Source organism: Argentina anserina, chromosome 3 (genome assembly GCF_933775445.1).
Source record: "Argentina anserina chromosome 3, drPotAnse1.1, whole genome shotgun sequence".
Lineage (NCBI taxonomy): Eukaryota > Viridiplantae > Streptophyta > Magnoliopsida > Rosales > Rosaceae > Argentina > Argentina anserina.
This window is the reverse complement of record NC_065874.1, coordinates 23,026,001-23,050,917: the sequence shown is the minus strand read 5'-3', so window position 1 is coordinate 23,050,917 and position 24,917 is coordinate 23,026,001. Positions and strand designations below refer to the sequence as shown.

General features: G+C 43.6%; 4 protein-coding genes across 5 annotated transcripts; 1 reads left to right on the top strand and 3 right to left on the bottom strand.

The window, feature by feature from the left end:
• The first annotated feature begins 1,595 nt into the window (after positions 1–1,595).
• Positions 1,596–3,515, top strand: LOC126787275 (uncharacterized). The gene is made up of 3 exons (XM_050513186.1): positions 1,596–2,806; positions 2,885–3,182; positions 3,231–3,515. Exons 1-3 carry the CDS (start codon positions 1,596–1,598, stop codon positions 3,513–3,515), a joined length of 1,794 nt encoding a protein of 597 aa, XP_050369143.1.
• Positions 3,516–15,243: 11,728 nt separating this feature from the next.
• On the bottom strand, positions 15,244–17,653 carry LOC126787849 (extensin-2). The gene is made up of 2 exons (XM_050513760.1): positions 15,456–17,653; positions 15,244–15,336 (listed from the first exon to the last, which is right to left on the bottom strand). Exon 1 carries the CDS (start codon positions 17,651–17,653, stop codon positions 15,482–15,484), a length of 2,172 nt encoding a protein of 723 aa, XP_050369717.1. The 3' UTR covers positions 15,244–15,336; positions 15,456–15,481.
• Positions 17,654–19,246: 1,593 nt separating this feature from the next.
• Positions 19,247–21,219, bottom strand: LOC126788794 (uncharacterized). Of its 2 annotated transcripts, none has more exons than XM_050514804.1 (4): positions 20,946–21,219; positions 20,829–20,864; positions 20,355–20,525; positions 19,247–19,625 (listed from the first exon to the last, which is right to left on the bottom strand). In XM_050514804.1, the coding sequence occupies exons 1-4, from the start codon at positions 21,204–21,206 to the stop codon at positions 19,407–19,409; spliced, it is 687 nt and encodes a 228-aa protein (XP_050370761.1). In that variant the 5' UTR covers positions 21,207–21,219; the 3' UTR covers positions 19,247–19,406. The 2 variants fall into 2 exon arrangements, with proteins under 2 accessions (XP_050370761.1, XP_050370762.1); XM_050514805.1 differs by having other exon boundaries at positions 20,829–20,858.
• Positions 21,220–22,835: 1,616 nt separating this feature from the next.
• LOC126788721 (vegetative cell wall protein gp1-like) lies at positions 22,836–23,705 on the bottom strand. The gene has a single exon (XM_050514736.1). The coding sequence runs from the start codon at positions 23,592–23,594 to the stop codon at positions 22,932–22,934; it is 663 nt and encodes a 220-aa protein (XP_050370693.1). The 5' UTR covers positions 23,595–23,705; the 3' UTR covers positions 22,836–22,931.
• Between the last annotated feature and the right edge of the window lie 1,212 nt (positions 23,706–24,917).

Below are 24,917 nucleotides of genomic sequence, written 5' to 3'. Positions count from 1 at the left end.
TACAGAATTGACGCGATAGGGTTTAGTATAGGTTAAAACAGATATAAATCGACCTGGCTTCATCGTAAAGCAAACAGTAATCATCCATGAGTACGTCACTGGCCAAGGAACAAGAGCAGGCCTACGTGTTCTTTCTCCAACGTTTATCGATTTACAGAGAGGAACATGAGGCTTGGGGGGCAATGGCACTAGTTGAGTGCATTGATGATGATTTAACTGAGGTTCAAGCAGAGGAGGAGTTCATTCAACCAGCACCAGCAGCTTTGGATGACACTCCACCTAAAGTGAAAGATCCAGTGGAAAAGATCAATCTTGGGACTACAGAAGAGCCCATGGAGGTTGGAGTAAGTAAACACTTGGATGAGGAACTGAGACAACGTTTGGTAAAGTTGTTGCAGGAGTTCCGCGATTGTTTTGCTGAGAAATTTGAGGACACGTCGGGCTTGTCACCAGATTTAGTTTGCCATCGCTTGCCCATAATGGAATGGTACAAGCATGTACAACAAAGTCCACGGCGAATGAGTGCAGACACAGCAGCATTAGTCAAGAAAGAGGTTCAAAACATGTTCCAAGCCGGTATTATCCGACCAGCTAAATATTCTCAGTGGTTGTCGAACATAGTACCAGTGCGGAAGAAAAATGGCAAGATTCGCGTGTGTGTGGACTACATGAATCTGAATGCTGCGACACCGAAAGATGTCTATCCCATGCCCGTGGTGGATATGTTGGTCGATGCAGTCGCAGGACATGAACTACTATCTTTTATGGACGGCACAGCTGGTTATCACCAGATTCCTGTTTATGAACCGGATAGACACAAAACAACGTTTAGATATCCAGGGTTCACTGGAGTGTTTGAATATAACAATATGCCATTTGGTCTGACCAATGCAGGAGCTACGTACCAGCGAGCAATGAACCTGATTTTCCACGATGTGCTGGGGGGCATTCTCGAAGTATATATCGATGACGTGGTGGTCAAGTCTAAGAAGAAAGAAGATCACATCGAGAATTTGAGGACAGTGTTCACCAGGATGAGAAAGCACAAGCTCAGGATGAACCCAGCTAAATGCATTTTCGGGGTTCGAGCAGGAGACTTCTTCGGTTTCATAGGGCATGAAAGAGGTATTGAAGTCGCGGAGGATAAGGCAAAAGCAGTTCTAGATATGCCGGCACCTAGGAACAAGAGGGAACTTCAGAGTTTGCTTGGGAAAATAAACTTCCTTCGACACTTCATTTCTAATTCCGCTGGCAAAACCGCAATTTTTTCTCCCTTGTTGAAGCTTAAAGCGGACCAAGAGTTTCAGTGGGGGCCTGCGCAACAGGCAGCTTTTGATAAAATCAAAGAATACCTTACTCATCCACCTGTTCTTCGACCCCCACGGCCTGGAGTACCTTTGAAGCTATACATCTCAGCTTCCCCTTACTCAATTGCAGGACTCTTAGCATAAGATGGTAATGGAGAGGGGGGCAAGAAGATTGAGCATGCAGTTTATTACCTGAGCCGGACCTTATTGGAGGCTGAAACTAGATACTCGCCAATTGAGAGGTTGTGTTTAGCTTTGTAGTTTGCTGGTACCAAGCTCCGCCACTACATGCTGTCCTTTACTACAGTGGTGGTGGCGCAAACCGATTTAGTGAAGTATATTCTTACCAGACTTATGCTTAGGGGTCGGATTGGTAAGTGGATCTTGGAGCTATCAGAGTTTTCTTTACAGTATACACCCTTAAAGGCGCTCACAGGACAGGCAGTGTCTGACTTTTTGTTACATCATCCTATTATGGAGGACATCGAAGACCAGAACTTGGTTGTTTCCTTTGTTCACACTCATACTTGGGTTCTTTATTTTGATGGTAGCAGCACTGATCATTTATTAGGAGCGGGTGTTGCATTGGTTAATCCTTCCGGAGTCAGACATTGTTCCTCTTTTCAGCTAGAATGGAAGTGCACTAACAATCAGGCAGAATATGAGGCCATCATCATTGGCCTAGAGCTGTTGCTTGATCTGGAGGTCACCGAGGTTGAGGTATTAGGTGATTCACTCCTAGTTATTAACCAGCTCAAGGGTGTCTATAAGTGTAACAATTTTACATTACTCCCTTTTTGGGAGCGAGCATCGGAATTGTTAGACCAATTTGCAGACGTGGTGCTTAACTATATTCCTCGAGAACGAAATTTCGCTGCTAATGAATTAGCACAGTTGGCTATGGGCATTCCCTTGGCAGACGGCGTTCGCGAGAGGATTTTGAAGGTTCAGAGACGCACATTACCTTCCTTTATGGCAAGGAAAGAGGTTAACGATGAATGGTTGGTGGCTGTTATTGACACTATTGATGTGGATTGGCGGCAACCGATTATCCAGTACCTTACTGATCCTTCTGCACCGGTGGACAAGAGGGTTAGATATTTTGCTACTAACTACGTCCTTCGAGGCGGTGAACTATTGCGCCGGGCCGAAGATGGCTTGTACCTGCGATGCATCTATGGAGCTGAGGCTAAGAGGTGCTTACGAGAGGTTTATTGTGGCAATTGTGGTTCTCACCAAGCTGGTCCAAAGATGCGATGGCTCATTCACCGATATGGTTTCTATTGGCCTACCATGCTCAAGGACTGCATCACCTTCGCGCAGGGTTGCATTGAATGTCAAATGCATGGACCAGTCCAGCATGTGCCTGACGTTCCTCTGCAACCAATAATTAAACCTTGGCCAGGTCGCGGATGGGCTTTAGACTTTATTGGGGAGATTCATCCCAATTCTTCTTTACAACACAAGCACATTCTACTGGCTACAGATTTCTTCATCAAGTGAGTCGAGGCTATACCAGTCAGGACGACATCTTCAGAGGTGATCACTGATTTTATCTTCAAATATATTATCACCAGGTATGGCATTCCAGAATGTTTGATGGCAGACAGGGGGGCAGGTTTCATGGCTGAAAAGACTCAGACATTCTTAACTGGCTATGGGATCAGGTTTCTGCATTCCAGTCCTTATTATGCTCAAGCAAATGGCCAGGCAGAAGCTAGCAACCGTGTCATTATGTCTATACTCAAACGAATGTTGGATGCAAATCCGCGATCTTGGCATACAGAGTTGGATCACACGTTATGGGCTTATAGAACTTCCAAACGCACTCCAACTGGTACTACACCTTATGCTTTGATGTATGGACATGATGAAGTACTTCCTATTGAAATTAATGTTTAGTCGCTGAGGGTTCGCGAGTAGCACCAGTTGATTGGTGAGGACTATGTTCAAGCTATGTATCAAGAGCATGAGGACTTGGACTCTCGACGGATGGAAGCTCTCGACAATCTTATTGCAGAAAAGAAAAAGATAGCACGGCTATATGAAAAACGCACGAGAGGACGCAGCTTTGGAGTTGGGGACTTAGTTTGGAAAGCTTCTTTGCCTTATGGTGAGCGAGTTGATGGTCGTGGTAAATGGTCTGCTAAATGGGAAGGTCCTTTTGTGATTCATCGAGTAATGGGCAAAGGCACTTACTACCTGTGATACTGATGGGAATGTTCACATAAATCCCATGAACGGTCGCCATCTTAAGAAGAACTTTCCTAGTGTTTGGGAGTATGAAGATCCACCGACAGCGGTGCAAGCAAAATAACTGGTGTTCGGACTTAGTGTTTCCTTGGTTTCCATCCTTTCAACCAAGTAAACAGGGGGGCAACACTATGGATACTCAGTATTTAACGATTGCGAACCCAGAAAATTATAAGGTTCGCGAACGTTACTAACGGTCGCGAACGTTACTACCGGTCGCGAACGTTACTACCGGTCGCGAGCCCAGAAATTTTTTTTCGAAACTATCGGGTTTCTGAAACTTTATGAGTTTCTTAATCATACTCCGGAATTTTTTGTAACACATTGGACCAATACTTGTGGTCCAGAATTGGTTGTAACTTTTGTTACACAACAATGAAACAATACAAGTGTTTTATGAAACAAGTTTGTTTTATTCATATGGCTTTGTGGCCAGAAACTTTATACAAGACCTATATTATTACATGTGAGCTTTAACAAGCTCTGATACCATCTATGCTAGGTGGAAAGCTCTTCGCGGTTTCTCATGTTCATCCCACCACCACGAGAAACTCGAGATTAAGCTGCACCAGTTGAAGGCCGATTGGAACCAGCTTGATGCCAAACATAGGTTCTAATTGGAAGACTGGTGGTAGCATGAGGGATCCAGAGCCTTGATTTGTACACCTCTCCTAATATTTCTTCAAAGAATGGAGATTGGAGGATATTACACATAGGAGATATAACAGCTCGCATCGCGTATCAAAAGAAGTACGTGACGAGCATGAAGTACCTATTGGCTCTGGTCCTGAATTTGGCTGCCTGCTTCCTGATGCTCGGCGACTAAACCATGATGAATAGGCCGCAGGAAGGGCTGCCATTTTCTCTCTCACTTGTAATCCTTCACTAAGAACAACCCTTAATGCAGGGCAGATCCCTAGTGCTGAACTACAAAGAAGGGAGGATGTGAGGGTGGAATAAGACTCCTACCTCACATTTGAGGGTAGAATAAGACTCTGAAAAATTGCTATTGAGTTTGCAAGTCTGGGGGATGAAACTTAAGAAACCTAAGGGGTTTCGAAGGAAGAAATGGAACATACATGGTTGGAGGCTGCGGAAGAGAGTGTTGTGTGTTCTTTCCTTAGGGTTTCGTTTTATAGCAGAAGAAACTTGGATTCAAGGGCTGAGATTAGAGATACAGATTTGGAGATCGCGCCTGGGATTTATTGCAGCAATAGTGGTCAAACTAAAACGATTTGTGCGTTTCCCAGTATTGATTGCTCATGTTTTCGAGAGTTTGCATGCAAACTTGGACGGTGGTGAGTTGAGTTGGGCTCTGGCCTTGGGCCTTTACTTGGGTTTTTGACAGGTCAAGGAGATGCAAGTAGGGTGAGCAGACAGAGTTAAATTGCAATTCTTACTACTAAAATACTTTGATATTCAAATTACATTCTATGTCCGACAAGGCGGATATCTAGGAGAAGTTTTCCAGTATCACTGGCTTTATCGCAAATCAGGTTGTTGATCCTCCTTTCCTCAGCCTCAGAAGCTGCCAGTTGCCTTTTGCGTTCCTGAATTTGGGGTACAGTATTTGTTATTTCTTCATCCACAGCCTTGAGCTCTCTAGCTTGCTCAGCTTCAAGCTCCGCTATTTGTTGACGCAATTCACTGATTTGTTGGGAACGGCTGGTCTTGGCATGTTGAAGCTTGGTCTTAAGTTGGGCAGGGCTTTGCGTAATAAAGTTTCTAGCATCAGCGTTGTGTTGCGACAGACTTTGAGATTGGTTCTTCAAAGTTTGGCATTCGGCTAAGAGGCATAGAATGGTGCTCATTGCCTGTTCCGATGGAGATCGCCTCTCATTGTCGCGCGGGTTAGGGAAATGTCGAAGACACCGAGTGTTTGGGAGAATAGTGAAGCTTTGATATTCTCCTATGTATATATATCCACTAGTTCACTTAATAATCTAAGGGCCCAGATTCAACTGATCAAAATCTATGGCTCAGATTACGCCGTAACCATTTTATGATTTTCCAGTAGATCCTCAATAATACCAAAACTTCGGAAAATCATATAAAATAGCTCTGAAATCCGAATAATTACTAGAAAACTCTCACGTACTCGTCGTAATGTGCACTACCAAGCTCTTATATCAAGGACTTCACCTTATAGAAATTTTTTAATAATATTTAGGAGCATTCACTTAAATAATTACCGAGACCGTAAAATAATTCTCGTACGATCTCAATTTAACTCATCAATAAATTCTGGGCTCACATCTATGATGAATGAAATCGGGTGCGGATACGTGGAAGCGAAGTGTTTGGAAATGCAGAAGCGATTTTTTTCAAAAATTAAGGAAGCGGGTGCGTTTTGTAAATGCCTATATATAGGCCACCATATCATTCAATAATACACAATTATTTCATCCTGCATCACGTTATCACGCACTTTGCCCTAAAACCCTGAACTTTTAGAGCCCTATTTTTTCTTCTCTTCTCTTTTCTCCGCCGGCCGCATCGCTGCCACCGCATCGCCGGCGCACCTCCTGCTCGCCGCCGCATCGCTGCCACCGCATCGCCGCAGCCCCTGCAGCTCCTGCAACCCCTGCTGCAACCCCCCCTGCAGCCCCTGCCGCAGCCCCCCCCCCCCCTGCATCCCCTGCAGCCCCTGCTGCAACCCCCCCCCTGCAGCCCCTGCCAGCAAGCCCTGCACGCAGCCCCGCAGCCCCTGCACGCAGCACCGCAGGGTCTCCTCCGCATTCGCTCCACAAAAACATCTTTTTGCCCCGCAAGTCCCTGCATCAAAGCCTTCAAAATGGCTCCTCCCGCATATTCACGCAAGAGACGTGAAATTCACAAGCAAGGACTTCGCTCAAGAGAAGCTACTCCCGTATACTACAAACCTTCAAAGGTAAATTTTTCATAAACGTTCCCGCTTTTGAACGTATAGATATATTATATCGGGCGCTATTAGCCTTCTTCTTGTCTTAATTCCGACCTTTCTTATAATGCCGATGAGACTATAGAGGGATGGGTTTCCCCTCTTGGTCGATGTTTTCTGTGTGACGGTCCTGGGGGAGTCACGATTCTTTTGAAAGGGAAGTTAATCGATTTTCGTGTGGTCGCCTGAGTGCACCGCTGTTTTGGGTGCGATCATGAGTATCGCCGCTTGCATCGATTTTTCTTGTGACCATATACGTCACCCCTTCTAATTCCTATTATACTTGAATCTAATCGATTCCGTATTCGTTTTGTAGATGTCATCGCCACTCGACCGGAATTTGGCCTTCTTGATCTAGAAGGAAAGGAATACCACCGCTGGGTTTCCGACATGGAACTCGCTTTTGAGAGCCGAGGGATTGAAGGCTTGTTTGCCGACCCTCCTGCTGATTTCCCACCCATGGCTAAGACTCAGACTCTCATCTTCATGAGACGTCACATCCATGTAACTCTCAAGAGGCAATACTTGAACGTAAAAGATCCTAAAGAATTATGGGACAAACTACGCTTGCGGTACAACAACGTTCATGATAAGCTTCTTCCTGAATTGACCGTTAGATGGGATAACATCCGTCTATTGGACTATAAGAGAGTGGATGATTTCAATCAGAACATGCTATGCTTGCAATCCGATCTTGGCACCGTTGGTGTCATCAAGACCGACCTAGATCTTCTCAATAAGACATTGGACACGTTTCCAATCAACTATGAGGTTCAAGCTCATACGTACCGCACTCATGTAGAGGAAGGGAAGATCCGGTCTTTTGCCGACTTAATGGCACTCTTGGCTAAGAAGGAGAGACATTCTGAGATTCTCCTCAACAACAACAATAGACATGTTGGCACTAAAAGAATTTCTACGCCACAGTCTAACTATGGGAAAGCTCCTAAGCAAAAGAATCAATCAAGGAACGCTCCATATCAGCACCAAAATAACAACTCTCGTGGTGGGAGGCAACAAGGCCGATCTCGGCCTCGGTCCAATACTTGGACCCGTGATGGTGGCGGCGCCGCACCCTCCGGGGGAGGCCGTCCCCGTCCCAAACTCCAAGGAGGCCGTGCGCCTCCTAATGCCTCCACTTCCGGTAATGGCAAGTTTCCATGCTTCAAATGTGGCTCTTTCAAGCACTTTAATCGCGATTGTCGCGCTAGCAAAGAGATGATCAAGGCTTACTCCGCCTACAAGAAGTTTCTACAACCCGAATCGAATCATGTGGATGAGGACCCTGAGATCGAGACTCACCATATCTCCATGAAACCCGAGCCCCTTGCTTCTAAGGCTAGGCCTCCGGTTGCTACCATGGATACTCCCGACTTTGATTAGTCGTTTTAGCTTCTTTAGCTTTATGACTCAAGTATTGTTATGGCCGACCGCCATTGTTATTTTCATTGACTTTGTAATAGTCTTTTGATTTTGGAATTAGAAGTCCATGTGTGATGTATTAAAGATTGGCATTCAATAAAATTTCTCATTTCTTGCTTACAAGACGATCTCTTTGAGAATTTTATTTATCCGACACTTAGCATGATGATCAACGTGTGCAACTCACGTGGTTTTTAAATTGGACGCTTTTTGGGTCACATGGGACCCCAATAGCACTACATTGTGAATTTGGAACTTAAAATTCGGAAAACGAACCTCGGAACGTCGAAAACGACGTCGTTTTGCCTTGGCCGGACCCGGTTACTATTCAGGCGTTTCCGGCACGTTTTGCCGGCGTATACGCCGTCTTCCGGCCATTTCCCGGCATTTCCGGCACCGCCAACCGGTTCCTGCCGGCGTCCCCTGTCGGACCTGAAGTTCCGGCCTCCATACCGGCCAGTTCCGACAGCCGCCAGCCGGTTTTCCGGCAATCGGTGCCGCCGGTTTTCCAACGAGTTTTCCGACGATTTTTTTTCGTCATTTCTCGTTATTTTTTCCGGCATATTGCAGCAGTCCCTGCTGCCACGTTTTCCTCGTCCAAAATTCACCCGGTTTTGAGTTCTTTTGACATGGTTTTCCGGTTTTCTCCAAGTCCGTTATATGCACTCACCGGTACTTTTTGTGTGCGTTTTCCACACCATTTTTGGATGGTTTATACCACCCTAGTTTACTGTTTGGTATTTCACTGCTTCAATACCATAATTTCCAACTCTTTAGTTGAAGAATGTAGTACTATTGCCATGTGATACATTCGATGGGATCGACCTTTGTTCCGATTCCCATTCTTACAATATCCTACGGCGTATTGTATAGAATTGTTCCCGTATCGCTGACTCTCTTAATTGTCATTTTGTAGATGTCCCGCGGTGAAATCGAATGTCTAGCTGATTGCGGAACCACCCACACTGTCCTACGGCACAGGCAGTTGTTCACGGATCTAGTGTTTTCGACTTCTTCGATGACTACAATGATTGGCTCGAAATCCATCATTCAAGGAAGAGGCACTGCTTCTTTCATGTTGCCTAATGGTACAACTCTTAACGTCGTAGACGCTCTTTATGCGCCGAAGTCTCCCCGCACCTTGCTAAGTTTTAAGGACATACGTGCCAATGGTTTTCACCTAGATACTTATGTTGAGAATGGAGAGGAATATCTTTGTGTTACCTCTGAGAAAGCAGGCCATCGCCGCATCTTAGAGAAGATGAAGAGTCTTGGGAATGGATTGTATCTTACTTCCATTCGGATCTTTGAATCATATGCGGTTGAACGCAACTTTTGTGATTCGGACTCTTATATGCTTTGGCATGCCCATCTCGGGCACCCTGGACGTGATATGATGATTAGAATTCTTAAGAATTCACATGGTCATCCATTTTTCAAGTCCCGGAAGCGATTGGATGATCACCTCACCCGTGCTCCGCACGGTGAGGCCGTGCCTACCCATGCACCGCATGGTGTGGCCGAGCATGCCCCACTCGGCAGCTCCACGGCTTTCATGCCGTCGGTGGCGGCATCCCCTCCTTCACAGGAGCTTATGATGCCTCCCGTGCTTTCACATGCCTCCATGGCAATTTCTGATGCCCATCGCTCGTTTTGCAAAGCTTGTTCTCTTGCTAAATTTCAAGGAAGTCCTTCTTTTGCTAAGGTTTCAACCGAGAACATTCCATTCTTACAACGTATCCAAGGTGACATTTGTGGACCTATTAAACTAGAATGCAGACCTTTTCGATATTTCATGGTATTGGTTGATGCATCGACGCGTTGGTCACACGTCGCTTTGCTATCCACAAGGAATGCTGCATTTGCTAAGTTATTAGCTGAGATCATCAAACTTCGGGCTCACCACCCCGATTATCCTATCAAATCCATTCGTTTGGATAATGCTGGAGAATTCACCTCCAAAACTTTTGATGATTACTGCATGTCCATTGGGATCGAAGTTGAACATCCCGTTCCTCATGTTCATTCACAGAACGGTCTAGCAGAGGCTACCATCAAGCGTATTCAGCTTGTTGCTCGGGCAATGGTTATGGGTACTAACCTGCCGGTCTCTGCGTGGGGATATGCGGTGTTGCATGCAGCGACACTTATTCGTTTCCGACCCGCGGCTAACCAAGCGTTTAGTGCGTACCAGATGGTAACTGGTTACGAACCCAATATTTCACACTTACGCATCTTTGGTTGAGCCGTTTATGTGCCTATTACGCCTCCGCTGCGTACTAAGATGGGTCCTCAGAGACGATTAGGTATCTATGTTGGCTATAATTCCCCAACGATTGTCCGCTACTTAGAACCAACCACCGGAGATCTCTTTACTACAAGATTTGCAGATTGTCACTTTGATGAGACATGCTTCCCGTCGTTAAGGGGAGATGGGAATGTTATCATTCCAAATGAACGTCAGGAATTGACGTGGTGTGTCCCCACTATGTCTCATTATGATCCCCGCACTGCTCAAAGCGAGTTAGAAGTGCAACGCATTATCGACCTCCAGAAAGTCGCGGATTCGATGCCCGACGGCTTTGTAGATATTGCTAAAGTGACGAGATCAAACATACCCGCTGCGAACGTACCGGCACGGTTGGATGTCCCGAAATACGGGCGTGGAAGACAAGCTCCTGGACCTAGCAACGTTGGCACCGCCCCTGACAGTGGGACGGAGGCCGGCGGCGGCACCACCGTACGCCGTGGTGTTGCCGGCGCCCCTTGTGGCGACGATGCCGAGATGGCCCGGCATGGAGCAGCTTCGGCCTCGGCTCCTCAAAGAAAAAGGGGGAGACCGATAAACTCTAGGGATTCAAAACCTAGAAAGAAGCGAATGACTAAGGCACAGCGCGTCATCAACGATGAATCACCATCGTATGAAGTTGTCTCTGATTACAGCTATGTCCATGAATCAACTCAAGTGTTTCCGTGGGACGCTATGGAACCTTGTTTGATGCCAGAGAACAACGAAATCTCAGTGAACTACACAAGTGAGCAGTCGGTCCGAAACCGAGCCACTACATGCATTGATGACGTTTTCGCTTATTCCGTCGCACATGAGATCATATCTGAAGACGACGTTGAACCTCGCTCTGTAGCTGAATGCGAACACAGAGCAGATTGGCCGAAATGGAAGGAAGCAATCCAGGCAGAACTTGACTCATTAGCGAAGCGAGAAGTCTTCGGAAAGGTTGAATTGACACCAAGAGATGTCAAACCTGTTGGACATAAATGGGTCTTCGTTCGTAAGCGTAATGAGATGAACTAGATCGTGCGCTATAAGGCAAGACTCGTGGCGCAAGGATTCTCACAACGACCTGGTATTGACTATGAAGAGACTTATTCTCCTGTTATGGACATCATTACCTTCCACTACCTTATTAGTCTGGTAGTGTCCGAAAGACTAAACATGCAGCTTATGGATGTGGTCACAGCTTATCTCTATGGGGATCTTGACGCAGAGATATACATGAAAGCTCCAGAGGGACTACCTTTACCTCCATCAAGTGCCTCCAGACCACGGAGTGCTCATGCAGTCAGATTACGTCGTTCGTTGTACGGGTTAAAGCAATCCGGAAGAATGTGGTACAATCGGTTGCATCAATACTTGGTGAGAAGGGGTTACAAGAATGATGAACTATGCCCATGCGTGTTCATACGAAAGACAAATTCCGGATTCGTCATCGTTGCGGTCTACGTTGATGACATGAACATAATCGGTACTCTTGATGAGATTGAAGAGACCGTGTCTTATTTGAAGTCGGAATTTGAGATGAAAGACCTAGGGAGGACGAAATTCTGTCTCGGCCTTGAACTTGTGCATAGGGCCGACGGCATCTTAGTGCATCAGTCAAATTACACGCAGAAGATGCTTCGACGCTTCAATATGGATCTATGCAGTCCATTGTCTACTCCCATGGTCGTCCGAAGTCTAGATATCAAGAAGGATCCCTTCCGTCCTAAACAGGATGATGAAGAAGTTCTTGGTCTTGAAGTTCCATACCTTAGTGCGATTGGGGCACTATTGTATCTTGCTTAATGCACTAGACCGGACATATCTTTCGCAGTGAACTTATTAGCTAGATTTAGCTCCGCACCTACGCTACGTCATTGGAATGGAATCAAGCATTTGTTTCGATACTTGAAAGGTTCCCTTGACATGGGATTGTTCTACCCCTATTGCAGAGAGAACACCGCCACGGTATCTCCCCACACCACCGCCGTCGCCGACCCCGGCCTTGCCGCCGTACGCCGCAGCGACGCCGCCGGCCGCCATGGCGTGGAGACCGTGCGTGATGCCGAGAGCAGCAACCGGTCCCATGCAGCTCTTTCCCCCGATGCAAAGACTCCAAACAACTTGTTAGTTGGTTATGCCGACGCAGGGTACCTCTCTGACCCTCACAAGGCTCGTTCTCAAACCGGTTATGTGTTTACCATTGGGAATATGGCGATATCTTGGAGATCCACAAAGCAAACTCTTGTTGCTACTTCTTCGAATCACGCGGAGATCATCGCTCTCCATGAAGTAGTTAAAGAATGTGTTTGGCTACGATCACTTGTTCGCCATATTCGTGATTCTTGTGGATTAGTCTCTACAACTGATCAACCTACGTGCATTTATGAAGATAATGCTACTTGCATAGAGCAGACAAAGTTAGGTTTCATCAAGGGAGACAACACCAAGCATATTTCGCCTAAGTTCTTCTACAACGTTCAACAACATAAGTTCTTGAATGTTCAGATCAATCAAGTGAGTTCAGAATCCAATGTTGCGGATTTGTTCACCAAGTCTTTGCCTAAATCTACTTTTGTGAAACATGTGAAGAGCATTGGCATGCGTCGTTTATCGGAACATTAGAGTTTGGTAGACTTCAGGGGGAGTCTACATCACATGTTAAGATCCTTAAGTAGTTGGTGCGTTGTGCTCTTTTTCCCTTCGATCAAGCTTTTGTTTTACCCAAGAGGTTTTTGTTTTGCTTGACAAGGTTTTTACCGAGGCAACGATATGTGCACCATGCAACCTAGGCATGCGACACAAGGGGGAGTGTTCCGGGAGAATTACTATTTTACCCTTATGTGTGTCTTAGCCTAATAGGTTTCCTGTTAGGAGATAGATTAGCATCTCCGTAATAGATTAGGACTCCGAATCCTACGGGATTGTGGTTTTGTAAATGCCTATATATAGGCCACCATATCATTCAATAATACACAATTATTTCATCCTGCATCAATATATTATTTTTATCTTTTATTTTTTAATTATTTTATCCAGTTTTAAAATAACTTGATAACTATTAATAACTTCTTTTCTAAATCATGATTATCCTTGGTTATAGCAATATTAAAATTTTCTTTCAAAAGAATGTCTAGTATAATGTGAAGGTATTGGCCACGTGCAAGTCAAAGAGACATCACTAGATGAAATTGAATAAAAAAAGGTTCGTCTTCTCTCTGTCTCATCAAGATTTTCTTCATATCTCTCCGCAGCTCTTTCTCTTTTCTCTGACACATTAGATCAATTAATGCTATTGATCTTTAACCACTTGAAGAAATTGAAAGAAGATGAGACGACAAGAAGAGACTCAAGACATTGATTGATGAAATAGAGGAAGGGAAGGAATTGCGCTTCCAATTTGGAAGCCAACGCTTCCACCACGCTCCCAAACCCTCCTTTTCTGGAATCGCGCTTCCGTCGCGGTTCCCCACGCTTCCGCTCCTGCTTCCGCTTCCGAAGCGGGAATCGGTCGTCAATGCAAGCTTCCGTGCTATGTAGGCTCACATATACAACTCCCTTTATTTAGTTGACTTTTCAGTCATTGTATATGCAATTACAAAGATAAAGTTGATTGCAGAATAGAACCGAAGTGAATATTGTACGTATTTATTTCAACGTTTTGGTAATGCATATCGAAAATGAACAAATGGTGTCCATTTGATTACATTGAAATTAAAGACATGTAATCGAAAATGACTCAACATAAGTAAATCATGTTTAACAACTGGTTTTAAAAATATATATATATATATATATATTTAAAGCTACAAAGCACTTTCGTAGTATATATCAAGCATTGTTCCGCCACCATTTTCGATCGATTAGATGCAGGCAAGTCAGGATAGTACTATCACTTGTTGTTTTAAAATTTTATACCCTGCAAAATGCAAAAATACTACCTTAATAAGAAAATTAATGTAAAAAAGTTGGATAGCTTACTCACACTAATATACAATAGTACCAAAAGAAATACGTGAAATACTCATATAGTCGAAGGAACTTACACAAAGGGAACATAAACTGCATCAACTTAGTAATGTGACAGTGGTGGTGGTGAACTGTAGACATAAGTAGGAGGGGGAGATGGAGATGGAGAAGGTGGTGACTTAAAGATATAAGGAGGTGGAGGTGATGGAGACGGTGGTGGTGGTGACTTGTAAACATAGGGTGGGGGTGGTGAAGGAGATAGAGGAGGAGGAGACTTGTAAATGTAAGGAGGAGGAGGTGGAGACTTATAGACATAAGGGGGAGGAGGTGATGACTTATAAATGTATGGTGGAGAAGGTGATGGTGATGGTGATGGTGGTGATTTGTAAATGTATGGGGGAGGGTATAAATTTGTAAAACTCATAAATGGTCCACTACCATTTGGTTTAGTGGCATAAATTTCCCCCTATAAATGAAAGGTAATGAGTCGAAGACTTGTTGTAGCATATTAGTTGTTGTATTTCAACAATATAACAGCCATAAAAAGGTGTACAATCATGTAGCATGTGTGGAAATTTTGCGATTTCGGACTCCGTGGGCCGGCGCTGGAGCTCCGGCCGGCACAGACAAGAGTTCCGGGAGGGGAAACACAGCAGGCACCATACACACCATCGTTGTGAGTCGCCGGCGCCAGAATGGACGAATCCGGACGGTCTGGACATTCGGAGCTAAGAAATTCTCTCTCTCTCTCTCTCTCTCTCTCAATATATATATATATATATATACAATTCCCTTGCATAGCAAAGTTCTTTATTTGGTTGACATTTCGGTCATAGTATACGCAATTACAAATATAAAGCTGATTGTAGAATAATACCAAAGTGAATACTATATACTTATTTATTTCAACGTTTTGGTAATGCATATAGGAAGTGAACAAATGTTGTCATTTTGATTACATTGAAATTCAAGGCATGTAATTGAAAATAAATTAACATACGTAAATCATGTTTAACAAATGGTTTCAAACAAAACAAAATAAATATATATATTTAAAGCTGCAAAGCACTCTCGTAGTATATATCAAGCATTGTTCCGCCTCCATTTTTGATCGATCAGATGTAGGCAAGTCATCCTTAGGATATTACTCTCACTTGTAGCCATTATTTGTTTTACAAATTTATACCCTACAAAATGCAAAGTATTAAGAAAGTTAGTGTGGAAGAGTTGGGTAATTTACTCACACTAATATACAAAAATACCAAAAGAAATACGTGAAATACTCGTATAGTCGAAGGATACTTACACAAAGGGAACATAAACTGTATCAAGTTAGTAATGCGACGGTGGTGGTGGTGAACTGTAGACATAAGGAGGAGGGGGACATGGGGATGGAGGAGGTGGTGACTTATAGATATAAGGAGGTGGAGGTGATGGAGACGGTGGTGGTGGTGACTTGTAAACATAGGGCGGGGGTGGTGAAGGAGATGGAGGAGGAGGAGACTTGTAAATGTAAGGAGGAGGAGGTGACGGCGATGGTGGTGGTGGCGACTTGTATACATAGGGTGGTGGAGGTGATGGAGATGGTGGCGGTGGTGATTTATAAATGTACGGAGGTGGTGGAGATGGAGAAGGTGGTGGGGGTGACTTGTACACATAAGGTGGAGGAGGTGATGGGGATGGAGGAGGTGGTGACTTGTAAATGTATGGTGGTGGGGGGGATGGTGATCGTGGCGGTGGTGACTTATAGACATAAGGAGGAGGAGGTGACGGAGATGGTGGAGGTGGAGACTTGTAAACGTATGGTGGTGGAGGTGGTGACTTGTAAATGTAGGATGGAGGAGGCGATGGTGATGGTGGTGGTGGTGATTTGTAGACGTAAGGAGGAGGAGGTGAGGATTTCGGTGGAGGTGGTGACATGTAGACATAGGGAGGAGGAGGTGATGACTTTGGAGGTGGCGGCGACTTGTAGACATAAGGAGGAGGAGGTGAGGATTTAAGTGGAGGTGGTGATTTATAGACATAAGGAAGAGGAGGTGACGACTTTGGAGGTGGTGGCGACTTGTAAACATAAGGAGGAGGAGGTGGTGATTTGTACACATAAGGAGGAGTAGGTGACGACTTTGGAGGTGGTGGTGACTTGTAGACATAAGGAGGAGGGGGTGAGGATTTTGGTGGAGGTGGTGACTTATAGACATAAGGAGGAGGAGGCGATGACTTCGGAGCTGGTGGTGACTTGTAGACATAAGGACGAGGAGGTGAGGATTTTGGTGGAGGTGGTGACTTGTAGACATAAGGAGGAGGAGGTGATAGGGATGGTGGTGGTGGAGACTTGTAAACATATGGTGGTGGAGGTGATGACTTTGGAGGAGGAGGTGACTTGTAAATGTAGGGTAGAGGAGGTGATGGTGATGGTGGTGGTGGTGGTGGTGACTTGTAGACATAAAGAGGAGAAGGTGACGCCTTTGGAGGTGGTGGCGACTTGTAGACATAGGGAGGAGGAGGTGAGGATTTTGGTGGTGGTGGCGACTTATAGACATAAGGAGGGGGAGGTGAGGATTTTGGCAGTGGTGGCGACTTATAGACATAAGGAGTGGGTGGTGACAACTTTGGAGGAGGTGGTGATTTGTAGACATAACGAGGAGGAGATGGTGACTTGTAGACATAAGGAGGAAGAGGTGATGACTTCAGAGGTGGTGGTGATTTGTAGACATAAGGAGGAGGATGTGAAGATTTCGGTGGAGGTGGTGACTTATAGACATAAGGAGGAGGAGGTGACGACTTTGGAGGTGGTGGCGACTTGTAAACATAGGGAGGAGGAGGTGACGATTTCGGTGGTGGTGGGGACTTGTAAACATAGGGAGGAGGAGGTGATGATTTCGGTGGTGGTGCGGACTTGTAAACATAGGGAGGAGGAGGTGACGACTTTGGAGGTGGTGGCGACTTGTAAACATAGGGAGGAGGAGGTGACGATTTTGGTGGTGGTGGGGACTTATAGACATAAGGAGGTGGAGGTGACAACTTCGGAGGTGGTGGTGATTTGTAGACATAAGGAGGAAGAGGTGAAGATTTCGGTGGAGGTGGCGACTTGTAGACATAAGGAGGAGGAGGTGATGACTTTGGAGGTAGTGGCGACTTGTAGACATAGGGAGGAGGAGGTGACGATTTCGGTGGTGGTGGGGACTTATAAACATAAGGAGGTGGAGGTGACGACTTCGGTGGTGGTGGTGACTTGTAGACATAGGGAGGCGGAGGTGATGACTTCGGAGGTGGTGGTGATTTATAGACATAAGGGGGAGGAGGTGAGGACTTTGGAGGCGGTGGTGACTTGTAAATGTAGGATGGAGGAGGTGATGGTGATGGTGGTGGTGGTGGTGATTTGTAAATGTATGGGGGAGGTGGGGATGCATAAACATAAGATTTATCATCACTAGCAGCTACACTGATGGCTATCAAGCACATAGCCAATGCATATAGCAGCAGGCTTGGCCATAGAGTGGCCATTTTTAGCAAAACTGCAGAAGACTGAGACCCCAACAATTTGTGACTTCTATGTCTTAAAGATCCAGAGACTATTTGTGAATGAGAAGTGAGGAGACGTTCATTCTTACATAGTGATCATTTCAAACTTTGTTTAATAGAATGTGAAGGTTCCAACCTGGAGACAACTAATTCAAGTCCCTCCCAATTTTGTTTTGTCTAAGTATCGGTTGGGTCATGGTATGCCACTAACCTTGCACAAGGGTCTTCATGCATGCATATGTCCCTTGAAACAGTCTAATTGTGCCTGCAAAACTTATGTAAGTCAAGGAATCAAATTAGATAATCTATATTTTACTTGAAAGACTGATTTGACATGGAATTTATGGAACCAGATCTGAAATTGTAAGAGGCAGTAGGTGAGAACAAGTTTAGCTGAGGAAGTTTCCAATACGCAAGGAATGTGAAAACGTCGATGGGCTGGACATTTGGCTAGCTTTTTTATTTCAATGAATACTTCATTATTTTACTAATCAGTAGTGACTAGCTATATCATAATTTCATGGAATTTATGCCGATGTTACCAAAAATCTGTATTACTGTATATGTTCTTAGACTCAGCTCATTAAACCACGTCAATATTTTTCAGTCAATTAACTCGTGTGAAAGAGTTTAAGTCTGACATTGTCCTGGTTGTTTTTTTATGATGGTTCTTGATTCATATTAGTTCTTAAGTATCTAATAATTAAATGTACTAAGAAGAAAAGAATTGTCAACTCATTATGTTTTAAACTATTATTGGTCACAAATTGTTAATGTCATTTTGACATTTTCCATGACCTCTGACTTGCATCAAGAATGATTAGATATTATACTTTTGCAGTTCCTGTTGTTGGAGAGATCAAGTCAATCAGGAGATTTGTCGTTTGTGTGTTTGTTTTACCCTACGTGCTTCCATTACCGCTCCCTGCGCGCCTCCCTGGTTGTTGTTGATGGTAGCTCCTGAACCTCCCAGTTATTCTAATCTTGAGCTTGCATTAAGCACATTCTGAGCATCAATGTAACATCTTACCAGCTTCCATTCATGCCCGAAAAAGATGTTATTTACAGACTTATAAACTGCGATCCGCACGAAACAGAAATGTATAACTCCAGATTGTTTGATGACAAGGACACCAGTTTTCCCAAAACCATCTGCTATGTTTAGTCAGATTTGCAGCAAGTAGCAAGGTAGTATCAGAGGAAATCAATGAAAACAGCTTGTTTTTATTAGGAATGCAGCTTCCATTAAAGTTGTAGGGTAAGAAAAATACTAACATCCAGTTTTCCGGCTGATCTTCCTCCTTTCCTGAAATGTCTACGCCACTTGAAGGCCTTAACAAACTGAACTCTGCCAAATATGTCAAACTGTCACGCAAGTATCTCTATCTAGCACCATTACTCATCAGTCATCATCTATTTAAAACAAAGAAGGATTTTCCAGGTAATATAAGTGCATAGTTTGCCGCAGATGGTGTCCCAGAATGCTGAAGGTAGTATTTTGCCTTAAGGCGCTTACCATTAGATAAAATGATTGCTAATCATCATTTGGAGAAGTAAAAAGCTGAAAATGCACACTCCCTAATTTCGTTTCATCAATGAAACAACGCAGAAATATTCTTAACCACTCCAAGATTCACTATGAACTGTACATTACTAGTAATCGACCCTGGAATAGATGATAAGGATCTACTGACTTAAAACTCCACAAGCTTCATTACACAGACTGTTGACAAACTCATTTTCCCCATCTTGAGAGGATAAGCAAGCCAAAAACTGTCAAACATATTGCAGCCACTACAGAGACCACAAGCGCAAATGCATAAACCAGACTAGGAAATTTAAATTGTTTTTGGATCCTTTTTAGTCCTTTATCTATCAGAGGTGCCAGTGCAGCTGCCCCAGCCACTCGGAATGGCCTCGTGACATTATTTCCCGTCCACATCAAGAGAACAATCTGCAGATGACAGAAAACATTATCCACGTAGGCACAAATTGACAGAACTGTTAAAAATTACTTCTTTGTTTGTTTACAAGATTTAAATTTCCAGCAAGTTAATAACAGTTTTCTTCTCTGCGAAACGGAACCTTTAAAATTTGTTCTTGCAATTAAATGAAAACTTGTACCAAAACAGACCTCTGATATGTGCTGGGTATGGAATAAAGCACCTGAACCATAAAAGATCTAATGTAACAAGTATAATTTTCAGAACTGCTGAAATATCTTCTCTGCTTCTTTAAACAATTTGAAGTTCCAGCAAGGTTAAAGACTTAAATTGGATTAACAATTGTACTTCTCTGCAAAACAGATACATTAGACTTGCAATTCAATAGACACTTGTACCAAACAGACCTCTATTATGTGTTGTATATATTCGAATCAAGCACTTGAACCAGAAGAGGCCTAATGTAACAAGCAATGTAAATATCAATTCAAACTTATCAGGAATCTCCTGGTTTGGACTAAATTAAGAATTTAAGACCATGCCATAGTCATTATGTAATCCAGATGTGAGTTACACAGTTGCACTCAATCAAAAAAATTCAGGTTGACATCTGAGGAGGACAAATTTCTTAAATGGCATGTGTATATCAAATAACAATGGCGCTCGATCATACCATCTGAGTTGAACTGATTTAAGTGTAGAATAAACGAAACTGCAGTAAAAGATTGAGCATTTCTTACCCCTATAAGTGCCTTGATATTGGCTGCTGGATTCTGCCCAGTACTTTTCTCATACCCCAGAAATGCAAACACAAAAAAGGAGGTGTACGTAACTGCATCAAACAGCCCATAAGCAAGCACAGCTGCCAAGCCAAGTTTTGCAAGTTTTGCACTCATTTCAGCCGAATTGGCCTGCAAAATAGGTGAAGCGTGAGTGAAAGAGATGCAGATAGTATATGACTATCCTACTATAAAAAACGGTGGAGCAGTCTCATAGTAACATTTATTTCCATTTTTGTAGTTTCATTTTATTTTTAGCATAATAGAAACCCATCCAACATTGATTTGAAGTTGCATTTCTTACTTTCTTAACATGTCAAATTACAATTCACATAAGAATATGCATCACTTAGTACTACAGCTACCCTATTCTTTACTTCTTTAGCAATCAAACACAAGTACTATCCCATTGTAAAGATAAAGAGAGCTACATACCTTCCATTTTCCCCAGAAGCCCTTGTTATTCTGCTCCTAGCCAAAATATATAAACTGATTACTTCAAGACAAGAAATAATAGACACCAACAACACAGAAAGAGTGGAATTTAAGTACCTCCAATAGTTCATAATCGTCGGAAGGAAAGTTATTGCCTGCTGCTGCTCCTTCACTGAGGGAACACTTCAGTGAAAGATTGGGCCTTGAAAAGCAGTGCAGGGTGTAATGTTGGCTTCCTCCATAAAGCAAAGAATTTGAGGAGGTTGCTGCTGAGTTCTTCTTTAAGTGGTGGGCAATGCCCGTAGTGTGGATTTGTTGCCTTGGGTAGAATTGGGTTATTGGTGAAGAAGACAATGGCGTTGAGAGTGACGACCACATCTCAGATTTGACACCTGAGTCTATTACTACTTACTACTAGATAATTGGAAGTTGATGGAAGACTCCAACATTGGAGCTAAATAGTGACCATTATTCTTTATTTCATCGCCTCTTCTGGACCAGATAATATTTGTTATCTACACCCACAAATTTGATCTCTCAACCTGGGACTGAAATCATGCTCATGACTTATGAATTATTGAATTATGAATGTTCAAAAATTCATCATCAAAAAACTACAAAACTCTCGGTATAATTAAGGGAATAGCCCTTCGATCTTTCAAAAAAAAAAATTAAGGGAATAGCCCTTGTGGAACTGCTCTTTGCAAAATTATGAAAATGCCCTTCATTTATTAAATGATGTAATATAAATCGTTCTTTCCCAAAGGGTATAAAAATAAACTTTGACATAAGAAATCCACTCTCCTACAAACTCTCACCCTAACAGTTGCACATTCACACAAATCTTTCTCCCTCATCTTTGCCAACCGATCTCTTTTACTATCTGTTGATGGCCTTGAACTCAGGCAAGTTAATTTGTTTCACCTCGATGATGCTTGACGTCAACTTCCCTCCTAGGCAGTTTGTGTCATTTTTGATCACCTAATGAATTGATCTCAACCATGTGGTAGAATAGTGTGAGCCTACCTTAGCCTACCTCTTAGAATTCATGCAAGGTGATATGCCTTCGGCGTCAGAAGTAAGTGAAGATTTAATGAGGCAGATTATACGTACTCTTGATTCTGAATTGAACCGGCGACCTGATTGAATGTTTAAGGTCAATCGATCTATATATAAAGAACTTAAAAATTGGGTTGAACTAAAATCTTTTAAGGAAGGGAAGGCTTGGAACAACGCTGAAGGTAATGTGTTTATGTTTACCTTTATAAATATAGGATGTGAATCATCCGTGTGAAACAGTGGAGGGGGATATATACATTTTTATTTTTTTATTTTTACATTTTAAAGTTCATGTATCAATGAAAAAGAGGAGCAATGGTTAGGGATCGATAATTGCAATATAAGCCAAGACAGAGAAGTCTAGCATATGTAGTACACTAGTACATGGGTCTCATGAGCTAGCATTGTGTAAGCCCTTTAGGTGATTAGATAAGCAATTTATGTTCTATAGGATTTCTGTTTTGATAAGACGTTTATTATTTTGTGCAGTATAAATTAGCAACATTTAGGTGTGTACTTTGCAAGATTTTTTAGAAAGCACTTTTGAGCAATATTTAAAACACAAGATAGCAATTAGCAGGAGAAGGAAGATGACACATATCAGAGAGAGTGTGAGGTCGGTTAACACACATAGGGCGTGCAAGAAGGCAGTAATACACGCGTGTATGCCTCAATAACAAACATTAATAAACGCTTCACGGGTGTAACATAGAATGTTCTACTAACAAGAGTTTGTAAGCACTGTACACACCACGCATGTATGTCTAAGTTGTCTAAACATATGGTTCAAGAGACTGTGAGCCTCTATTGAGTATTGAATACAACTGTTGTATGAATCACACTGTCTGTCAGATCATGAACCACACAGGTATAGCTCCGAAAATATAACGATATGTATCATCACACTGACTTGGTGCAACTGAAGAATTGAGATATCAGATATAAGAATAAATGAATATCATTCAACGAAATGTGATTCGAAATACAATAGTCTAGACAAGATACAAGTTATATATAATGAAGTTAAAATCTAAGAGAAAGAATTTAGAGGGCCAAAGCCACCCAGATAGACATCCCACTCAAAATGAACCCAACTCCGTACTTGGAATCCGAACCCGACGTATCATCACTAGCTGGACCCTCCACAGGCGACAGACCCGCCGGCGTCAGACTTGGTGGGCTGCTGCTCGACGGGAACATCGCCGGAGACTCCGACGGAGTTGCAGAAGAAGGAATGCCAGACTCCGAAGGCGTTGCCGCAACCTCGGGACTCTCTGCAACCGGCGGACTTGACTCTGGAGTACTCACAGGAGTCGCAACGGGAGAGGCCACAGTCGGCGGAGAGGAGGCCGGTGCTTGAACCGGTGCCGGCCCATTTGCCGACGGGCTAGCTGCTGGAGAAACGGGTGACGCCGGAGGAGGAGTTGCCGGTGAGACGGCCGGCGAGGATGCCGGAGGACTCGATGAAGTCGGCGGAGAGGTTTCGGGAGAAGCGGCAGGCGGAGAGTGAGCCGGAGGGCTTGGAGGGGATGGCGGAGGAGAAGCCGCGGGAGTAACCGCCGGAGAAGCCGCGGGAGAATGCGGCGGAGGCGGGTTGTTTGCGGGTCTGGGAGAAGTAGCAGGCGCATTGGCTGAGTGAACCACATTGAAACATGACAAAGAGAGAATCAACAGAGAAACTAGAAACAATATTCTACGCATCACCATTGCCGGAAATTGCAGTGTCGATTCTTGTGGTGGTGGAGATTGGAGAATCGTATGATGGTGAAGGAAGAATGAATGTAAGGGAGAGAATGATTGTTGGTGTGAGTTAGTGAAGAGAGAGATAGATTGGAGTTTTGTAGGGGGAGGTGAGGGAGAAGGTGGCTGAAACTAAACGTTGTGAAGGTTTAGAAAATTGGTTCGAGGTGGTTAGGGAGGGGAGGAACAGAAATGTAACCGTTGGACGGGGTTAAGGTCTATAAGGGGTAAAGTAGCCGTTGGATGGAACCGTATGACGTGTTGGTGCCGGTCAATTTTGTCTTTGTGTGAGCGGGAGATTTGTGGTGAAAATAGGACAAACGAGTACAGTATGGTGCCCATACGACTAGTCGTGTGAACTGTATGCATTAGAGCTCGGACCGGTACAGGACGGTTCGAAAATTGTGTTCATACCGATATCATACCGATTTTATATTTTGGTATCGGTTCGGTACTATTATTTTCAACCTCAATACCGAATTGAACCGATACCGTTCAGTTTGGTACAGTTCGGTATTTTTTCAGTTACAAACACGTAAATTTCACAAGACCTACATATGCATCAGTCACTACACTATAATCAATCATTAACATAATTCATATAAAAAATACAATTGACACATTTCATACTTTCACAAAGCTGAAAGATATAAACTGAGAGCAGTTCCTACAGGTGCATATAATTCTGCACAAATTGAGAGTTTTACACTATACAAATTCATACTTCTGCACAAAGAAAGTAAACACTAAACTCAAACTCCTTCGATTTGAAATGAACACGAAGTGAAACCATAACCCAAAGAAAGTAAAACCCAAACCCCAAACTGTATATATGATTCATACTTTTAGAGTTTCAGTTAAAAATTTGAGATTGAGTTAAAGCTTATCTTCAGTTTTCCCATCAAGATTCAGAGAGACTGCGATTGATACTTGATATTGAGAGTGAATGGTGAAGTCAATGATTGAGAGTGAAAGGCGAAGACGCGAGGTGAAAGAATGAAGTTGCGAAGTGAATGGAAGCGATGAGTTTTTGATGAAATGGATTCGGGTATATGGGGTTTTGTGAATCCTAACCCCCCCCCCCCCCCCCAAAAAAAATATGAGCTTTTATAGTTTCGGTAGGGTTCGGTATATTCAGTATCAGATCTAATGAAACTGACCCGTTTCGATTATATGTTTCCGGTAGTAGTATCGGAAAATTTTACCGATTCATCCCGTCCCGTCGGAATTCGATACGGGACAAACGGTTTCGGTACCATTTTTCTGGTACCAACTTCCAACCCTAGTAAG

Coding starts and splice junctions, on each gene's coding strand:
- LOC126787275 (XM_050513186.1), top strand. CDS start 1,596: ATGCTGTCCTTTACTACAGTGGTGGTGGCGCAAACCGATTTAGTGAAG. Junction 2,807..2,884: donor GCTACAGATTTCTTCATCAA/GTGAGTCGAGGC, acceptor TATTATCACCAG/GTATGGCATTCCAGAATGTT. Junction 3,183..3,230: donor TGATGTATGGACATGATGAA/GTACTTCCTATT, acceptor GTTCGCGAGTAG/CACCAGTTGATTGGTGAGGA.
- LOC126787849 (XM_050513760.1), bottom strand. CDS start 17,653: ATGGCCACTCTATGGCCAAGCCTGCTGCTATATGCATTGGCTATGTGC.
- LOC126788794 (XM_050514804.1), bottom strand. CDS start 21,206: ATGTGGTCGTCACTCTCAACGCCATTGTCTTCTTCACCAATAACCCAA. Junction 20,526..20,828: donor GCTTCTGGGGAAAATGGAAG/GTATGTAGCTCT, acceptor CCTATTTTGCAG/GCCAATTCGGCTGAAATGAG. Junction 19,626..20,354: donor ATATCAAGGCACTTATAGGG/GTAAGAAATGCT, acceptor TGTCATCTGCAG/ATTGTTCTCTTGATGTGGAC.
- LOC126788721 (XM_050514736.1), bottom strand. CDS start 23,594: ATGGTGATGCGTAGAATATTGTTTCTAGTTTCTCTGTTGATTCTCTCT.